At 33.4% G+C, this 14,567-nt stretch overlaps 1 protein-coding gene across 3 annotated transcripts in view; it reads right to left on the bottom strand.

Annotated features, from left to right (window-relative positions):
• Nucleotides 1-14,567, bottom strand: part of LOC118196090 (sodium/potassium/calcium exchanger Nckx30C-like) — a 326,882-nt gene that overhangs the window by 106,801 nt on the left and 205,514 nt on the right. For all 3 annotated transcript variants that reach the window (XM_035367485.2, XM_035367488.2, XM_035367487.2), the window contains exon 3: nucleotides 10,737-10,839. In XM_035367485.2, coding sequence (XP_035223376.1) covers nucleotides 10,737-10,839 — 103 coding nt within the window. The remainder of the gene's footprint in view (nucleotides 1-10,736; nucleotides 10,840-14,567) is intronic.

Here is a 14,567-nt window from a genome sequence, read left to right as displayed (position 1 = left end):
TAGCTTTATTATAGTATTTGAATAGAACATGTGGCAACGATTAGATAATTCTATTCTTTAAATGATATAAATTTTGTGCATTATGAGTTATAATATGAACGAAATATATAAGTTAACTGCTGTTTAATTATTGGATTATATAACAGTTAACTTAGTTTCCGTTATATAATTATTATATAAGTTAACTGTTATATAATTATTAATACTGTGAAGTGAATCTAGCGCCAGAGTGTCGCTATGGTAAACAAATACTAGAGTGAATTTTAAAGAATGCATTTATTCTATTGTGGTTTATGCGCTTTCTGCGAAGTAGATTTAATTCAATTCAATAAGTTTAAATGAAATGCAAGAAAAAATGCGTATAATTTAATATTCCGTACAAGGAAGTCATGTGGTGTACACATAATATTTTTTAAATTTAATCTTAAATGCTCATGGAACAGATATTTAAAACAGAAATTGGGTTATTCGGTTCCGCAGCTAAAAAAAAAAACTGCGTTTTTTTTACAATCTGTTAATTTTCGGCATACGAGACGTCCTTATTGAAGTCTGTTCAAGAACCACTAAACTACTTTGCTACCAGGCATTCAGCATTCATGTGCGGTAGCTAATGTTGCCACTGCACAAAGGACTGTATCTTATCCCTTAAAAATTTTGATTCTATGTTATATTACGGTTATACTATGGTGTACTACGCCACTCTATATTTATTATCCGTATGACCTTTTTCAAAACGTAATATCTTTAATTTATCCATCACGCAGGATTGTTCACAGAGTACTACAATTTGTAGTACTCTGTGAACAATCCTGCGTGATGCTTTTATCCTGCGTGCTTTTATCCATCACGCAGGATTGTTCACAGAGTACTACAATTTGTACAAAACTGTGTTTTAAACTGTACTCAAGATCTCAATTCTCTGGCTCAGGCCCATAATACCATTAGTTTAGTCTGGGTCCCAGGTCATTGTGATTTTGCTGGAAATGAACTAGCTCATAAAGTAGGTAAAGATGCTTCGCAACTACCCATGTCTGGCCCAGAACCATTTTACCCAGTTTCATATCAAACGGTTAAAAAAGATGTAAGAAGCTGGATAAAGAACAAACATGATGATATATGGTCTAAACTACCAGACTGTGCTCATTCTAAATTGGTGCTCAGTACACTTAACTTTTCAGGTAAACTCATACACCTCAGTAGAACTAACTTACTCCAGGTAATTCAAATTGTTACTGGACATCCTTATCTAGCTAAGCATCTCCACAAATGTGGTCTTGCCGAATCTCCTCTCTGCCCAGCTTGTGGAGAAGAGGAAACACCTTTTCACTTTCTGGGACGATGTCCGGTGTTCTCTGTCCCTAGAAACAAATTCCTTGGGTTTCCCTATATTACCTTTGATCAAGCCCTTTTATACAAAGGGCTCTCTGGCATAATAGGGTTTCTGATGTATACTAAACACCTACAGGTAAGGTGAATATGAAACCACAAGAAACAAGCATTGAAACGCCCTATGAGTTCTTTTTTTTTTTTTTTTTTTTTTTTTTTTTTTTTGAAAAGAAACTATGCAGGGATTTCCCTCTCATAGCTGTGTTTTGGAATATAATGATACCAAATCTTTATACACTACCTGGCCATTTGGCTTGAGAATGCACCTCTGCCCTCCTTATTTATTTATTTATTTATTTATTTGACTCTCCATCGCACTCTTGTTTGGTCAAGAATTTGCGTTTGGTGGTTTGGGAGGGATTGAATCGGTTTTCCATCCAATAGGGAAGTTTTCACGATCCAGCCGACACCTTGAACTTAGAGATGGGATCTTTTGCTGATACTATAGATTTGGTGTCAGTTTGAGATCTTATCTATTTATTACTTACCTTTTACGGGAGTTACCATATAAATCCCTTGATCCCTTGATTTAAATGATCAAATGGCGGAAGAGTAATGGGCAATTTTGCCTAATTTCTTTTCCTTCTTTTCATAAGAAGGAAGCGCCCCAATTGTTATGTTATGTTACTACAATTTGTATCTCCGAATGCTGCTGGATGGAGTATAAGACCTTCGATTTACTTTCCAAATTTAATCATTTTATATTACTCAACAAAATGTCTCGTTTAAAAGGCAATATAAACGTATTTTAATTATATGCTCTGTTGTATCCGAGTGGCTCTTATTAGTTATTTCGTATTAGAGCTAGTACATTTTTAAAGTTGCAGTATTCTAATACATTTATTGTCTGATTTATTGTCTGATATATTCTTTCAGAATAATAACAATAGAACTAACATGACAGAGTTAAACATATGAATTTATACTTCATCTTGAGTTCAGTATGATATTTAGCAAGCATACTATTATATTTTTATATTATAAATTGAAAATACATAAAGAAGTTTGAGTTCAATACGTCACTTCGAAATTTCATCATAACCACTCAAGTTTATTAGGATGCAGTGTACAGAAAGCGTAGGGTTAGAAATTTTACAATAGATCTATTTGAATGGCGTTAGAAATGTATTTTATGCATAACACTCATTCTATAATATCTGTCAATAAGTATTTGAATACCCATGCAAGTGCGATCTTGATATACGTCACGCCCTCGGCCATTAAATATCGTGAAGGAAAGAACATAGGCATTACTCACATTCAAGGTGCCATGAAGTGCAGAGTTATCTGATTTCAAGAAAGGTGTAATCGTCAGGTATCACAGAAATGGCGGATCCTTAAGGGTCATATCTAGTAAGCTGAACTACCCAAAATCGACACAGAAGTGGAAGGTGAGCGGTGATTGTTGGAATGTGCCCCGGATCGGCAGACCCAAGAAACTGGGATATAGAGGCCTTCGGGTGATGTTCAGAGCATTTCGGAAGAACTGCACCCAACGGATGGCCAATATAATCCGAGAGTTTCAACAAGCATCCGGAAGTGTTGTTTTGATGAATACCATATGTAAGGAAGCACTTCTGATTGTTTTTAATGCTCATGCTACCGCCCTTAAAATTTTGATCACGAAGTCCAACCTCACTGTGCGAAGCACGTCGACAGTAGATGGTAAATCAGTAGAAACGGGTTCTCTGCGGGGCGACGAAACAAGATTTATCCTCTACCGTTCGGATGCCCGGTTCTGGGTCTGGCATCTTCCATGAGAACACTTTCTTTCTGCCAAAATGTACTGAACCCTAACGTTCGGCGGAGGTGGAATTATAGTCTGGGGTTTTTCTCTTGGTGTGCTCTGGTCCAGATTCATGGTGATCTCAACGCCGACACCTTTACCACACTATTTTGCATGACAGTGCTTCCTACGTTGTGGTACTTTTACGGGTTGAGCGCGTGTTACTTTCAGAATGATAATGCCAGCTGTCATGTTGCGAGGTCCACCATGGATTGGTAAGGTGGCAGTGGGGTTTACCGAATAGACTGGTCTGTGTCAGACTTGAATCCTATCAAGAATTTGTAACAATTTATAACAATAACAATCCAACATCAGTGAAAGAACTTGCATGTCTTCTCCAAATCGAATGGAAGAAAGTACCGATAGCCGTCATACAGGGACTTGCAGAAAGCATGCCCTGGAGGTCTGAAGAAGTAACTGCCTCCCGTGGAGGCTCTACCAGCCTATATAATATTAATAAACTTTGTTCTTCCCTCCTATCACATATGTCCAAATATTTATTGAGAGATAGTGTAATTAATTTGCTTTTATGAAATTTTCGTTATGAAGTTGTTGAGACATTAGGTATTTTGGAAGCAGGAAAGATGAAAAATATGCAACGCCTTCGTCGGGAACCACGGACCTCCGGAATACGCGCCCAGCGTGCAGACTAACACACCAAGAAGGCGGGAGAAATACCTTATATACTCCCCCTTTTAAAGGGCGACTGGGGATTTTAGGGGACCTAACCGCCCAAATCCTGGGTGAGGAGAATCATTATCCACAACCTTTTTAGATCGGACGCCACTGTAAAGACATTAGGTACTTTGGAAGCAGGAAAGATGAAAAATATGCAACGTCTTAGCCGGGAATTGAACCACGGACCTCTGGAATACGGACAGAGCGTGCAGACCACCCCATTACGAAGGCATGCCAAGAAGGCCGGAGAAGTGCCTTATATGTCTGATAAAAAGAATAATAAAGGTCTGATAAAAAGAATTTTTAAATGATTAATTAATATTGCACTTGTAAAGACACTTTAGTCATATTGGTGATAAATGAAAGGTATTATTCCTTACCCATTGGCAACAATATCTATTAAAGATGGACGCAATTTTTATCGAAAATGGAAAAAAAAAAAAAAAAAAAAAAAAGATGCTTTTTTTTAGGTTTGAAAAGTCTATTTGGTAAAGCTCATTTGCATCAAATTTACCTTTACATGAAGGTAGTTGCTATAAAAATGATTTCGGTAGGGCAAATTTTGAAGTTATGATGGAATTTGGCACTTGTCTTTTCATTTTCACAGTACAAATTACAGGAATGTTTAAAAATTTGCTCATATTTAAAAAGCGAAATTGCTATTGAGTGCGCTGATAGAATGCCTTTAGTTCTTTGATTTATATAAAAGCTTGTGACAATTAATGTAAGTTCCACTAGCAATTAAGTTGAAGTTAAATACTATCTTTTTTTTGTTCAGCTTCACATATATTCTTTCAGATTGGAACGTTATTGTAAGTGTAAAGCGCGTGCGGATAAGATAAAATACAAGTGACAGTTAACTGCAGCTCATACCACTTTGTACGAAACATTTCCGCGAAGTTCGCGCAGATCAAACTGACTAGATAAATCGGAATGAAAGAAGCAGCAATCGGCAAATAAAACGGCTATTTACATCCTTTTATAGAGTTTGTCTGCCTACTGTTAAAAACCTGAGGATAATTCCTCTACAGTCTTTCTAAAACTCGTAAATTTATGTTACCAAAGAATACAAGACTCTATAAAATAATAACTAAAATAAACGATAACTAAAGTAGGTAATAAATAAAGTAGTGCCATAAAGCTCATTTATCTTAACATCAAACCAGTTCACAGACTGCAAATAATAAAACTAGACCACATTAGTAAGGCTTATAACATCATATTGATTGTATTATTGGAATCTTAAAATTCACGATTTTAAATACATAAAATTAACATCTGACATGCTTTCCAAAATAAAAGTTAAGCTAACTTAAGTTTAAAGTTAACTTAAGCTTCCATTTTAAATTGCTTTAGTAATAGTCGCCATGCTCTGATCGAAACAAAAAAGTAATTAAATTAAACATTTTGATATTTTTTGAAAACACAAATAATATATATTTGTTTTTTTTTTTTTTTCAAATACTGAGTTAATATTTTTGCGCATTAATAATTCGCATAAACTTTATGAATAAACATTCAAGAAGAGAAAAGAAATGACCAAGAATTTGAACCTTTTTGTACAACTTCGAGCTATAACAGATTTTACAGATGAAAATATCCCAAGGAAATCTGGATATCTTCATCAGTTTGTGTCCTAAACATAACTAGCATAGAGAATATTAAAAACAGGATTGATACGCTTAACCCCTGTAAATGTAAACATTGATCAGTTGAGTGAATCCATATCACAGGCATTTTATACTTTTCGTCTTTTTCTAATATAATACAATCCACATATTTGGTTTTTGAATTGCAAGTTTGAGTTGCTTTTATATTTTTTAAAGCAGTGATCTGAATGTATTATCAATTTTTGTGTCGAATCGTTTCTTTAAAACCACATATTTTTCTCTTTGGTTGTAATCCACAAATCGTGAATCTACGTGTGTAGGCTGTTAGTTTATGTTGGAGGGGGATTGTTGGCTGTTAGTATGTGTTGTCTGATTTTAATCAAGGTTATTTAAGGGGGCTCATACACCTTAAACCCCTTATGATCTTCGAATATGTGACTGTTGCAAAAATTGGGATATTTTATTTATTTTAAAAGCAATTACTTCCAACTTTTTACAGCTGACTACATAATACAGCTACTTTAGAAACTAGTAATCAGAAAGTCTGTGTTGCCACAAATATTTTTGTAATTTAATCCGCTTTGTGACAAAAGTTTTCATCATGTTTCCACCTTGCGCGCATGATATTTTAAAAATGGCTAATGGTACATACTTGAAATTGGATGGAATTCTTTATATGGCCACTATTTTCTAACTGAACCAAAAATTTGATGAATATTTTAGTATTAAAAAAATTTATGTTCGAAAACATTACAGATTTTTTTAATAAAATACATTTTATAAACTCAACTCAAAACAAAATAAAAATTTAACGTGACATTTTTAGAATTTTAGGTTAACAGTAGTTTTCAAATGTTATAAAAGTTATATATTAAATATGGAATTAAATTATGCAACAGAATGTTTTAAACTGTGCGCGCAAGGTGGAAACATGACGAAAAATGTTGTCACAAAGCGGATTAAATTATCAAAATATTTGAGGCAACACAAACTTTCTGATTACTATTTCAGAAAGCAGCTATATTATATAGTCAGCTGTAAAACGTTGGAAGTCATTGCTTTTAAAATAAATAAGTTACTAATACTTAATACTAAAATATTCATCAAATTTTTGGTTCAGTTAGAAAATAGTGGCCATATAAAGAATTCCATCCAATTTCAAGTATGTACCATTAGCCATTTTTAAAATATCATGCGCGCAAGGTGGAAACATGATGAAAACTTTTGTCACAAAGCGGATTAAATTACAAAAATATTTGTGGCAACACAGACTTTCTGATTACTAGTTTCTAAAGTAGCTGTATTATGTAGTCAGCTGTAAAAAGTTGGAAGTAATTGCTTTTAAAATAAATAAAATATCCCAATTCTTGCAACAGTCACATATTCGAAGATCTTATGGGTTTTAAGGTGTATGAGTCCCCTTAAACAAGGTGATTTTAACACGCTGATATTTTTAAAGAAGCTCACAGACCATTAGAAAAGCAACTACATCAATATTGTCCTGGGAGTTAAAACACTAACAGTCTAATGGATTTAGCTCTAGTGGCTAACGTATCGTTGTATCCAGACCCGAATCTCGGAGAAGACATGGATATTTGCAAGTTTTAGTGTTTATGTGACAAAGAGTTCTTTTTTTATGAATTCTTATTATCTTTACGACCATTAGTGAGAGTCTGGTGTCCCATCCACTTTTACCTGTACCCGTAGATATCATATGTGTTGTTAATGCTAGGCAGCAAAAATGGAAAGATTTGTAATACATAAAAATGTTTGAAAAGCGTGCACTATATAGCAAGCAATCCAGCTCCTTTTCTGATAGTATATGGAAATAACTTTTAAGGATCCGTAAATGTTTAAAATTAGTTCAGCAAGTTTTGTATGAAACGACAAGAAGATAAATATCGCGAACCAGAGACAGGGACAGGGAAAAGTGGACGGAGCACCAGAACTTCGTCAGTGACTTTTACAGGTGTTGCCCCGCCGCACTACTGTACCCCGCTGGGCTTTTAGTTGGCCCATATCGGATGCTAGCCTACCAAGACATTTACATAGGAATTTTACATCAATACTAGACTTACGTATTGAATATACAATTACAAAGACACAGTATACAATTATTACAAAGAGATTGACCTATTAACAAAAGTTGGATTATGGCAGATTAATATAACCTAATTACTTCGAACATGCATACAAACTTTCATTTTACATTGTACTTCATACAAACAATATATTTACATTAGTATATCTAGTTATATCGAATTACAATAAACATCTTTTTAAGAAACTAATTAGGGAAGGATTTTTTTTTTTTTTTTTTTTTTTGTGTGTGTGTGTGTGTGTGTGTGTGTGTGTGTGTGTGCATCTTATTATACTTAGTTGAATTACTAAGGCGAAATATCTTATTAATACATTTCCTTTCATTTTTTAACTTGTTACACACAACTGCATCAGCACTGAAGTCTTACATTATTATTTTTGTATATTAATGTATCATAAACACAGAAAATATATATTAGAAGATCGCGAGTACTTACATTTACTTCCCCCAGGGGAAGTTATTAGCTCTTATAAAGTGATTGGAAGCGATATTTATTGAAAGTATTTTATTTACTTGCAAATTTTGATAAGCTAATTGAAGAAAACTTCCCAGGAGTTTGGAACCTTGTCGTGGTCTGGGGGCTCCTCCTCCTAAGGGGGGAGGTCTAATCCAAACTCCACATAGAGTGCTTGATAATGGATGAAAGTGTACAGACAGAGACTGCTGTTCAATCAGAACTTATTGAGGAGGCTCGTTCACTTATTAGTGAACTAGAAACTTGTCTAGAAGACGCCTCTAGAGTTACAATACCTCTTCGTAAGAGGATTTTTAAAGCACAAGAAGTGCTATTTGGTTATATTGTTTCACAAGCGTTGGAAATAGAGAACCTGAAAGGAAAATTAGAAGTTGTAAAGAAACCACAACCTATTATTGAAAAGTCCTTTGCTGAAATCGTTCAAGAACAAAGAGTTGAAAAGAAATTGATTCAAAAGAAGGATAAATTTAAGAAAAAAGAAGAACATGTAGCATTGTTATACCCTAAGGTGAAAGGGGTTTCATCTGAAGAAGTGAAAATGAAGGTGGTTGAAGCAATAGATCCGGCTCAGCTGAAGATTGGAATAAAAAATGTGAGAAAAATTAACAACGGAGGAATTGTTATTGAATGTGTAAATAAAAAAGAAGTTGAAATTTTAGAAGAAGAAATAAGATCAAATATATTGGTGAAAGAAGATGTTGAAACAAAGGCTCCAAAAAAGAAAAGTCCAAAGATAATATTGTATAATATAGAAGCTGATTTAAAAAAGAAAGAGATTCAAGAATCGGTGATTAAACAAAATCACATTTTTGAAAATGGAGGTTTTGAACTTTTGTTTTCAATTAAAGCAAAGAATAATAAGTTGCATTGGGTGGCTGAAGTTCAGCCTGCTAAGTTCAAATTTATTATAAATCAAGGAAAGATTAACTTAAAATGGTTCCGAATATCGATTAAAGAGTATTTGAATGTTGTTAAGTGCTTCAAGTGCCAAGAATTTGGCCATTTTCATAAAAATTGTATAAAAAGTCAGATTTGTGCTAGATGTGCTCGAGAAGGTCACAATCATTGGGATTGTAAAGAAGATCCAGAATGTATTAATTGTAAAGAAGCCAACAAAAAATATAAACTTGGGTTGGATTCTAGACATTCTAGTCTAGATAAAAATTGTGAATGTCTAAAAAGACAATATGACTTATTGATTAGAAGAACTGATTATGGTTAATGGTTCTATTAAATTAAAATATACAAAGGATTTGTATTTTTGTTTGAAAATGTAATAAGTTATTAATGAGATTAATAGTTTGTTTATTGAATTTGTAAGAAAAGAATATTTTTAGTCTCTGTTTTAATTATAAAATAATTTTTGTTATTTAAAGAAAATGATCTATTTATTTTATGGAACACAAATTGTATAAATGATTTATTTTATGTTTGAAATACAAGTTGTATAAATGTTTGTTTAAAAAGTCGTAATCCTAAATAGGATATTTTGTTATGTAAAATTTTATGTAAATATGTAAATTTAATTATTTGTATTTTTGATTTTGATTAATAAAAGAATATTTGTTGGCGGGGACAGTGGATCTTTCGGCCAGTGGAGAGTACGGTATGGTGATGTATTTATCCGAAATAGAAGTTCCATTAAACTCTGCATATACCAAAAGGTTCGCAGGATAGATTACCGGTCTTACCGGTCTTACATTTACACTAATATATCTAATAGAGTCGTATATTATTTTTTTAATTAATGATTTAATTATTACAAGATTTTCCCCCTCATGTCCTAATACAGTTCAAATTCTTAATGTAATTATTTTGTAAAAACTATTCATACCATATTTAGCCTGTTTCAGACATTTGCAATATTTCTGAAATCTTGCATTAATATTGCAAGTTATGGAATAAGAGGTATTTATACAGATGTGGTAGCATCTTGACATATGTCTTCTCTTTTATATGCAAAAAGTTTCTTCATAATCAAGGAAACCTTTTGTTGTAATTGAGGGATCGTTAGCATGCATTTAATTTACTCAGGCGTAATTTGTGACCTTCCCTTGCAGTGTAGCTCTTTTGTGAGCTGGCACTTGAAAATATAGTGTTCTGGGTCTCCCTTTTCCCCACATACGCACTTGTCTGAATCGCTCAAATTTCGTGCAAAGTAGTACGTGGGGAAAGGACCATGTCCAGATAAGAATGTATTGATGAAGAAGTTATATGAGATTGGATCATATGTGGGTTTCTTGTATAAGTTAAAAAGTCTTCTACCTACTTCTGCATTTTCCCATTCAGCTTGCCATTTCTTTAATGTAATTTTTTTCAACATGTGTTTCGCATACGATTTAGGTATCGCATACGATATCGGGAACCATAAGTATGATAATTATATCATTAGATTTTCGCTAATTAAAGTAGAGCAGACTACACTATATCATAATCCCCCTCAATATGTCTGCGGCGAATCACAGATTGTGGCAAAATGGTACAACTGAGTGTAGCTATGTCTATTAATTACTGTACAGCTGATTACATTCTACAAGAATGTTCAATTAATGTTGTGCTGAGAAATTATAAGCTATAACAAAACCCTACAGCTAAATATATTTATGCTCAAAACTTCCATGAGCAGTTAATGACAGTTACAATTACAGGCAATGCAAAAGACAATTACAGCGTGTAATGCAGATAAGGAAACTGACTCACCGTCATGCAGAGGGTCGATGGAATGTATCATGAGCTGTAGAAGACCGTGTCTGAATTTGCTGCCGGCATGCAGGATGGGTGTGCTGGCTCGTCGCTTCTTCATCTGTGGAAAAGAAAATAAACAAGTTGCACACACAAAGCTGAATAAAAAGGCGTAAACATTTAAGCAAAAATCTATCTAGAAACAAAAACTAAAATTCAGGCAATAAAAGGTGGCCAACAGAAACCAGGCGTTCATAACCTACAGATTTCAATTCTGAAAGTCATATTACACATAATCTCATAGATTTCAATTCTGAAATTCAGATTACACATACTCTTATCTCTCAAAACTTTTAGGAAAAATCTTTGTAGCCAAGAGAAAAGATAAGGAACAACATATCTAATAATATAAGCGATTCTGTACTAAGCACACAAACAAATGCAATTAGTAAATTTTTATCAATTACAAAACGTTGTAAGTGTTCTTGAACTTTACAATCTGGACAAATTATAAATTAAATGTCTTTTAAATTATGTAAATTGGCTAAATATTTAAATTTTGGTGTGTGTACCACATGACTTCTTTGAACAGCATAATAAATTATACATTTTTTGCTATACTTCATTTAAACTTATTTCATCAAATTAATCTTACTTAATTAACCAATCACTTAAGGCAAGTTGAAAATGATATCAAAAATCAAAAATTTTGAAATCAAATATCGGGTCGGTTTTTGTCATACGGGAGTCAAATTTCATCTACATTTACTTTTTCATAACAAGTATAAAACTTTCCCAAATATAAAAATAGGAACCGAGAGATAGCATTAAAAGTTAGGTTCAGTTATCTGCCAAAAATTAATTTATTTTAAATCTGACATTGCCAAATATGGATATTTTCGTAATTTGAAACATTTCTCTAATCGGAAGTATGTGACTACTACCAACGATAGCGAAAATGAAGACCGGTTAAGGATTTTTAGGCGAGGTAAGGAGGTGGATGTATACATATATGCGTTTTGTTTTGCTGATTGCAATAAAAAGGGGGAGGTGCACAACTAGCTGTTCTAGCAGTCATATAAACAAAATTTCAGCGTCCTACGGCTTACGATTTACGGGAAATACGTACATACAATACATATGTACATATGTCACAAAAAATTCTTTCCTCAATCCATTTTAAATGCATTTTACAATCCGTTTGGGGAAGAAAGAGACCTTTATTCCTATTGAAATATGATACCCGAAATTTTTCGCAATTACAATAATTTTTTTACTTTGTACAAGGAAGTAAAGAACGAGCTGAAACTGCCCATCAAGATCTTTGATCGCCTAAGAACTACTGTGTGACAATAACCGTCGGAAGACGCTGCAGTAAACTTATAACGGATGATCAAAGTGAAAATAAGCGTGATTTCAGAACTGGTAAAAGTCATTATTTGTTAACCATCAAGTGTAAGCGATCACTGGCGGCCAGTCCATAGTTCTCTAAATGAGGGGTAGGGGAAGTGAATTTAGGCAAGTAAAATTAAAACCAAAGGGAATTACTAATTCAGAAGTCAAGCAACAAAAATCAGCGTTATATTTTCAAAATTTTCACAGGACTAGTTTTGATGGTTTTACCGAACCACCATCCTCAGCTGCAAAACCGCAAATGAACAAGATAGGAAATAATGATTAGATAAGATAAGAAAGCCTGGACAAGAATAAGCAAGTGGCGCCATCTGTTGGTGAAACCAGAACTAAAACATAATTTCTTTAAAGGCCGAAGGCAGAGATGGATTGGAATTAGGATCGTTAACTAGAACGGAAAGACGTTTTGAATGTGAAATGCCTCTAGAAAATTCAGCTCTACAATGGAAGATGTTTTTGAATAATTTTGGCAGCAGAAAAATGGAAAGTGTGATTTTCGGACCAACAATGTTGAGCAACAGAAGACTTCTGTGTTTCCTTTTTTCTAACATATGCCTCATGTTCCTTGACGTAGTTTGTCCAATGTAAATTAATCCACACTGTAAAGGAATCCTATAAAATATCCAAGGAATTCATATCCGGAATGGGGTCCTTGAGTACGGAATTCGGAATTTTACTGATGGAAGAATAAACAACCCGAAAGTTAAATTTCTGTAAAATATGTGCAACTTTATAGCTAATTGAAATTAGTTAGCTGTCATAAAAGCCACTGTACTCAAGCGAACCGTTAAAGTCATTATCCATTACAAACCTATATATTGACAGATAAATAATATGAAAAAATACAATGTACAATGCAGCATGCAGCGGAAACGCTTCGCAAGGCACGTGCCATGATAAATGCACGTTAGCGTAGCAAAACGTAACGTAGCGTAAAAATGAGAGACGACTCTATTTATATTTTACAATATGCTATGAATTATACAAAGCAGTTGGCAATTTTTTAAAACCATATGACTTAATTTAGGCAAAGAGTACGAGGACTACATTCCTAATCTCCCATCCAAGTTTTGACCAAGGGCTTCCGGGAATGGAATCCGATAGCCTCGTACCTTTGTTTTCTTATCACTACCTTGCGAAAAAGGCTTTAGTCTGGACACGCTTTAACTGCTTCAAATCTTACGTCAAGGGAGAGTTATAATTAAGGGTCTGAGGTATATTATTTTGTTAGTAAGGAATGCATAACGTGCGTTTTAAGAGGCCAGAAGGGCTATTAATTTCATTTTGGCATTTTGCGTTGATTCACTATAAACAGCGAATCACCTTTTAAATTGTTGCCATCAAATATTAGAGCCCTATTTTATATTTAAAGAAATTAAATAATGAAGAATCTGCATAAATGTATGTAGGTTTCTCGCATTGTAATAAAACAACGGTCAAATTGCGAAAAATTTGGGTATCACATTTCAATGAAAATATCCAATTTGACCGTTCCCAGTTCCATTTGGACGATTTTCTTGCATGATGCTTGTACGCATGGACAGAATAAAGAACTCTTTTTTCCTCAAACGGATTGTAAAATAGATTAAAAAGAGAATTTTTCAGTACATATGTATGTACGTACGTAGTTTTCGTAAGCCGTAGGACGCTGAAAGTTTGTATATATGACTGCTAGAACAGCTAGTTATGCACCTCCCCTTTTTATTGCAATCAGCAAAACCAAACGCATATATATATATATATATATATATATACCTAGACCCATCGAATTTTGAATAACGTAATTGTCCACGCGAAAACTGGGTATCTGGAAGCCCTAATTTGGAATTTGTTTTATTATCTATTTCATATTTGGTAAAACTTTAATGAATTTTCGATTAACAAACTCGACGATTTAAAAGCGAGAAATAGCAACACTCTACAAGGGGGAAAAAAAACTTTTTATCTCCAGCGCACGGAACTGTATATCGGAAATTCTAAAGATATGCTCATTTTAAAATTATTTTGCAATTTTGCTGTTGAACTGAATTTTATGGTTTCATGGTAGCGAAGAACATGATATTTAATAAATAACGGTAACACACAAAACGTTAAAAAAAAAACGCCCCTTTGGACGTAATTTAAAATATGAAAACTTAATTTTTTTCAGATTTTTTTATCTTTTTTTAAATATTATTTATTCATTTTTTTTTTATTCTTTTGTGGAATTTCGTTCCTTGCTTTTATTTCACGTTCCAGTATGGATCGTGCAAGTATTACACGTGTGTAACGAAGTCCATGTCTCTACAAATTTTTTTTAAATACTTTCTTGCAAATATCACAAGACAAAAGCCTTCACAATTATTTTTATGGCAGAAGGAAACATTTTAAACAGAACTTGTAAAAATATCTAACATTATGTTATGCTGTCATATATCATCATTTATGCTAATTTGT

This window comes from Stegodyphus dumicola, chromosome 5 (assembly GCF_044657685.1).
Source record: "Stegodyphus dumicola isolate Sdum_Otavi_A_Nest chromosome 5, ASM4465768v1".
Taxonomy (NCBI): domain Eukaryota; kingdom Metazoa; phylum Arthropoda; class Arachnida; order Araneae; family Eresidae; genus Stegodyphus; species Stegodyphus dumicola.
Note: the sequence above shows the minus strand (reverse complement) of the source record. Positions and strands in the feature narration are given on the sequence as shown.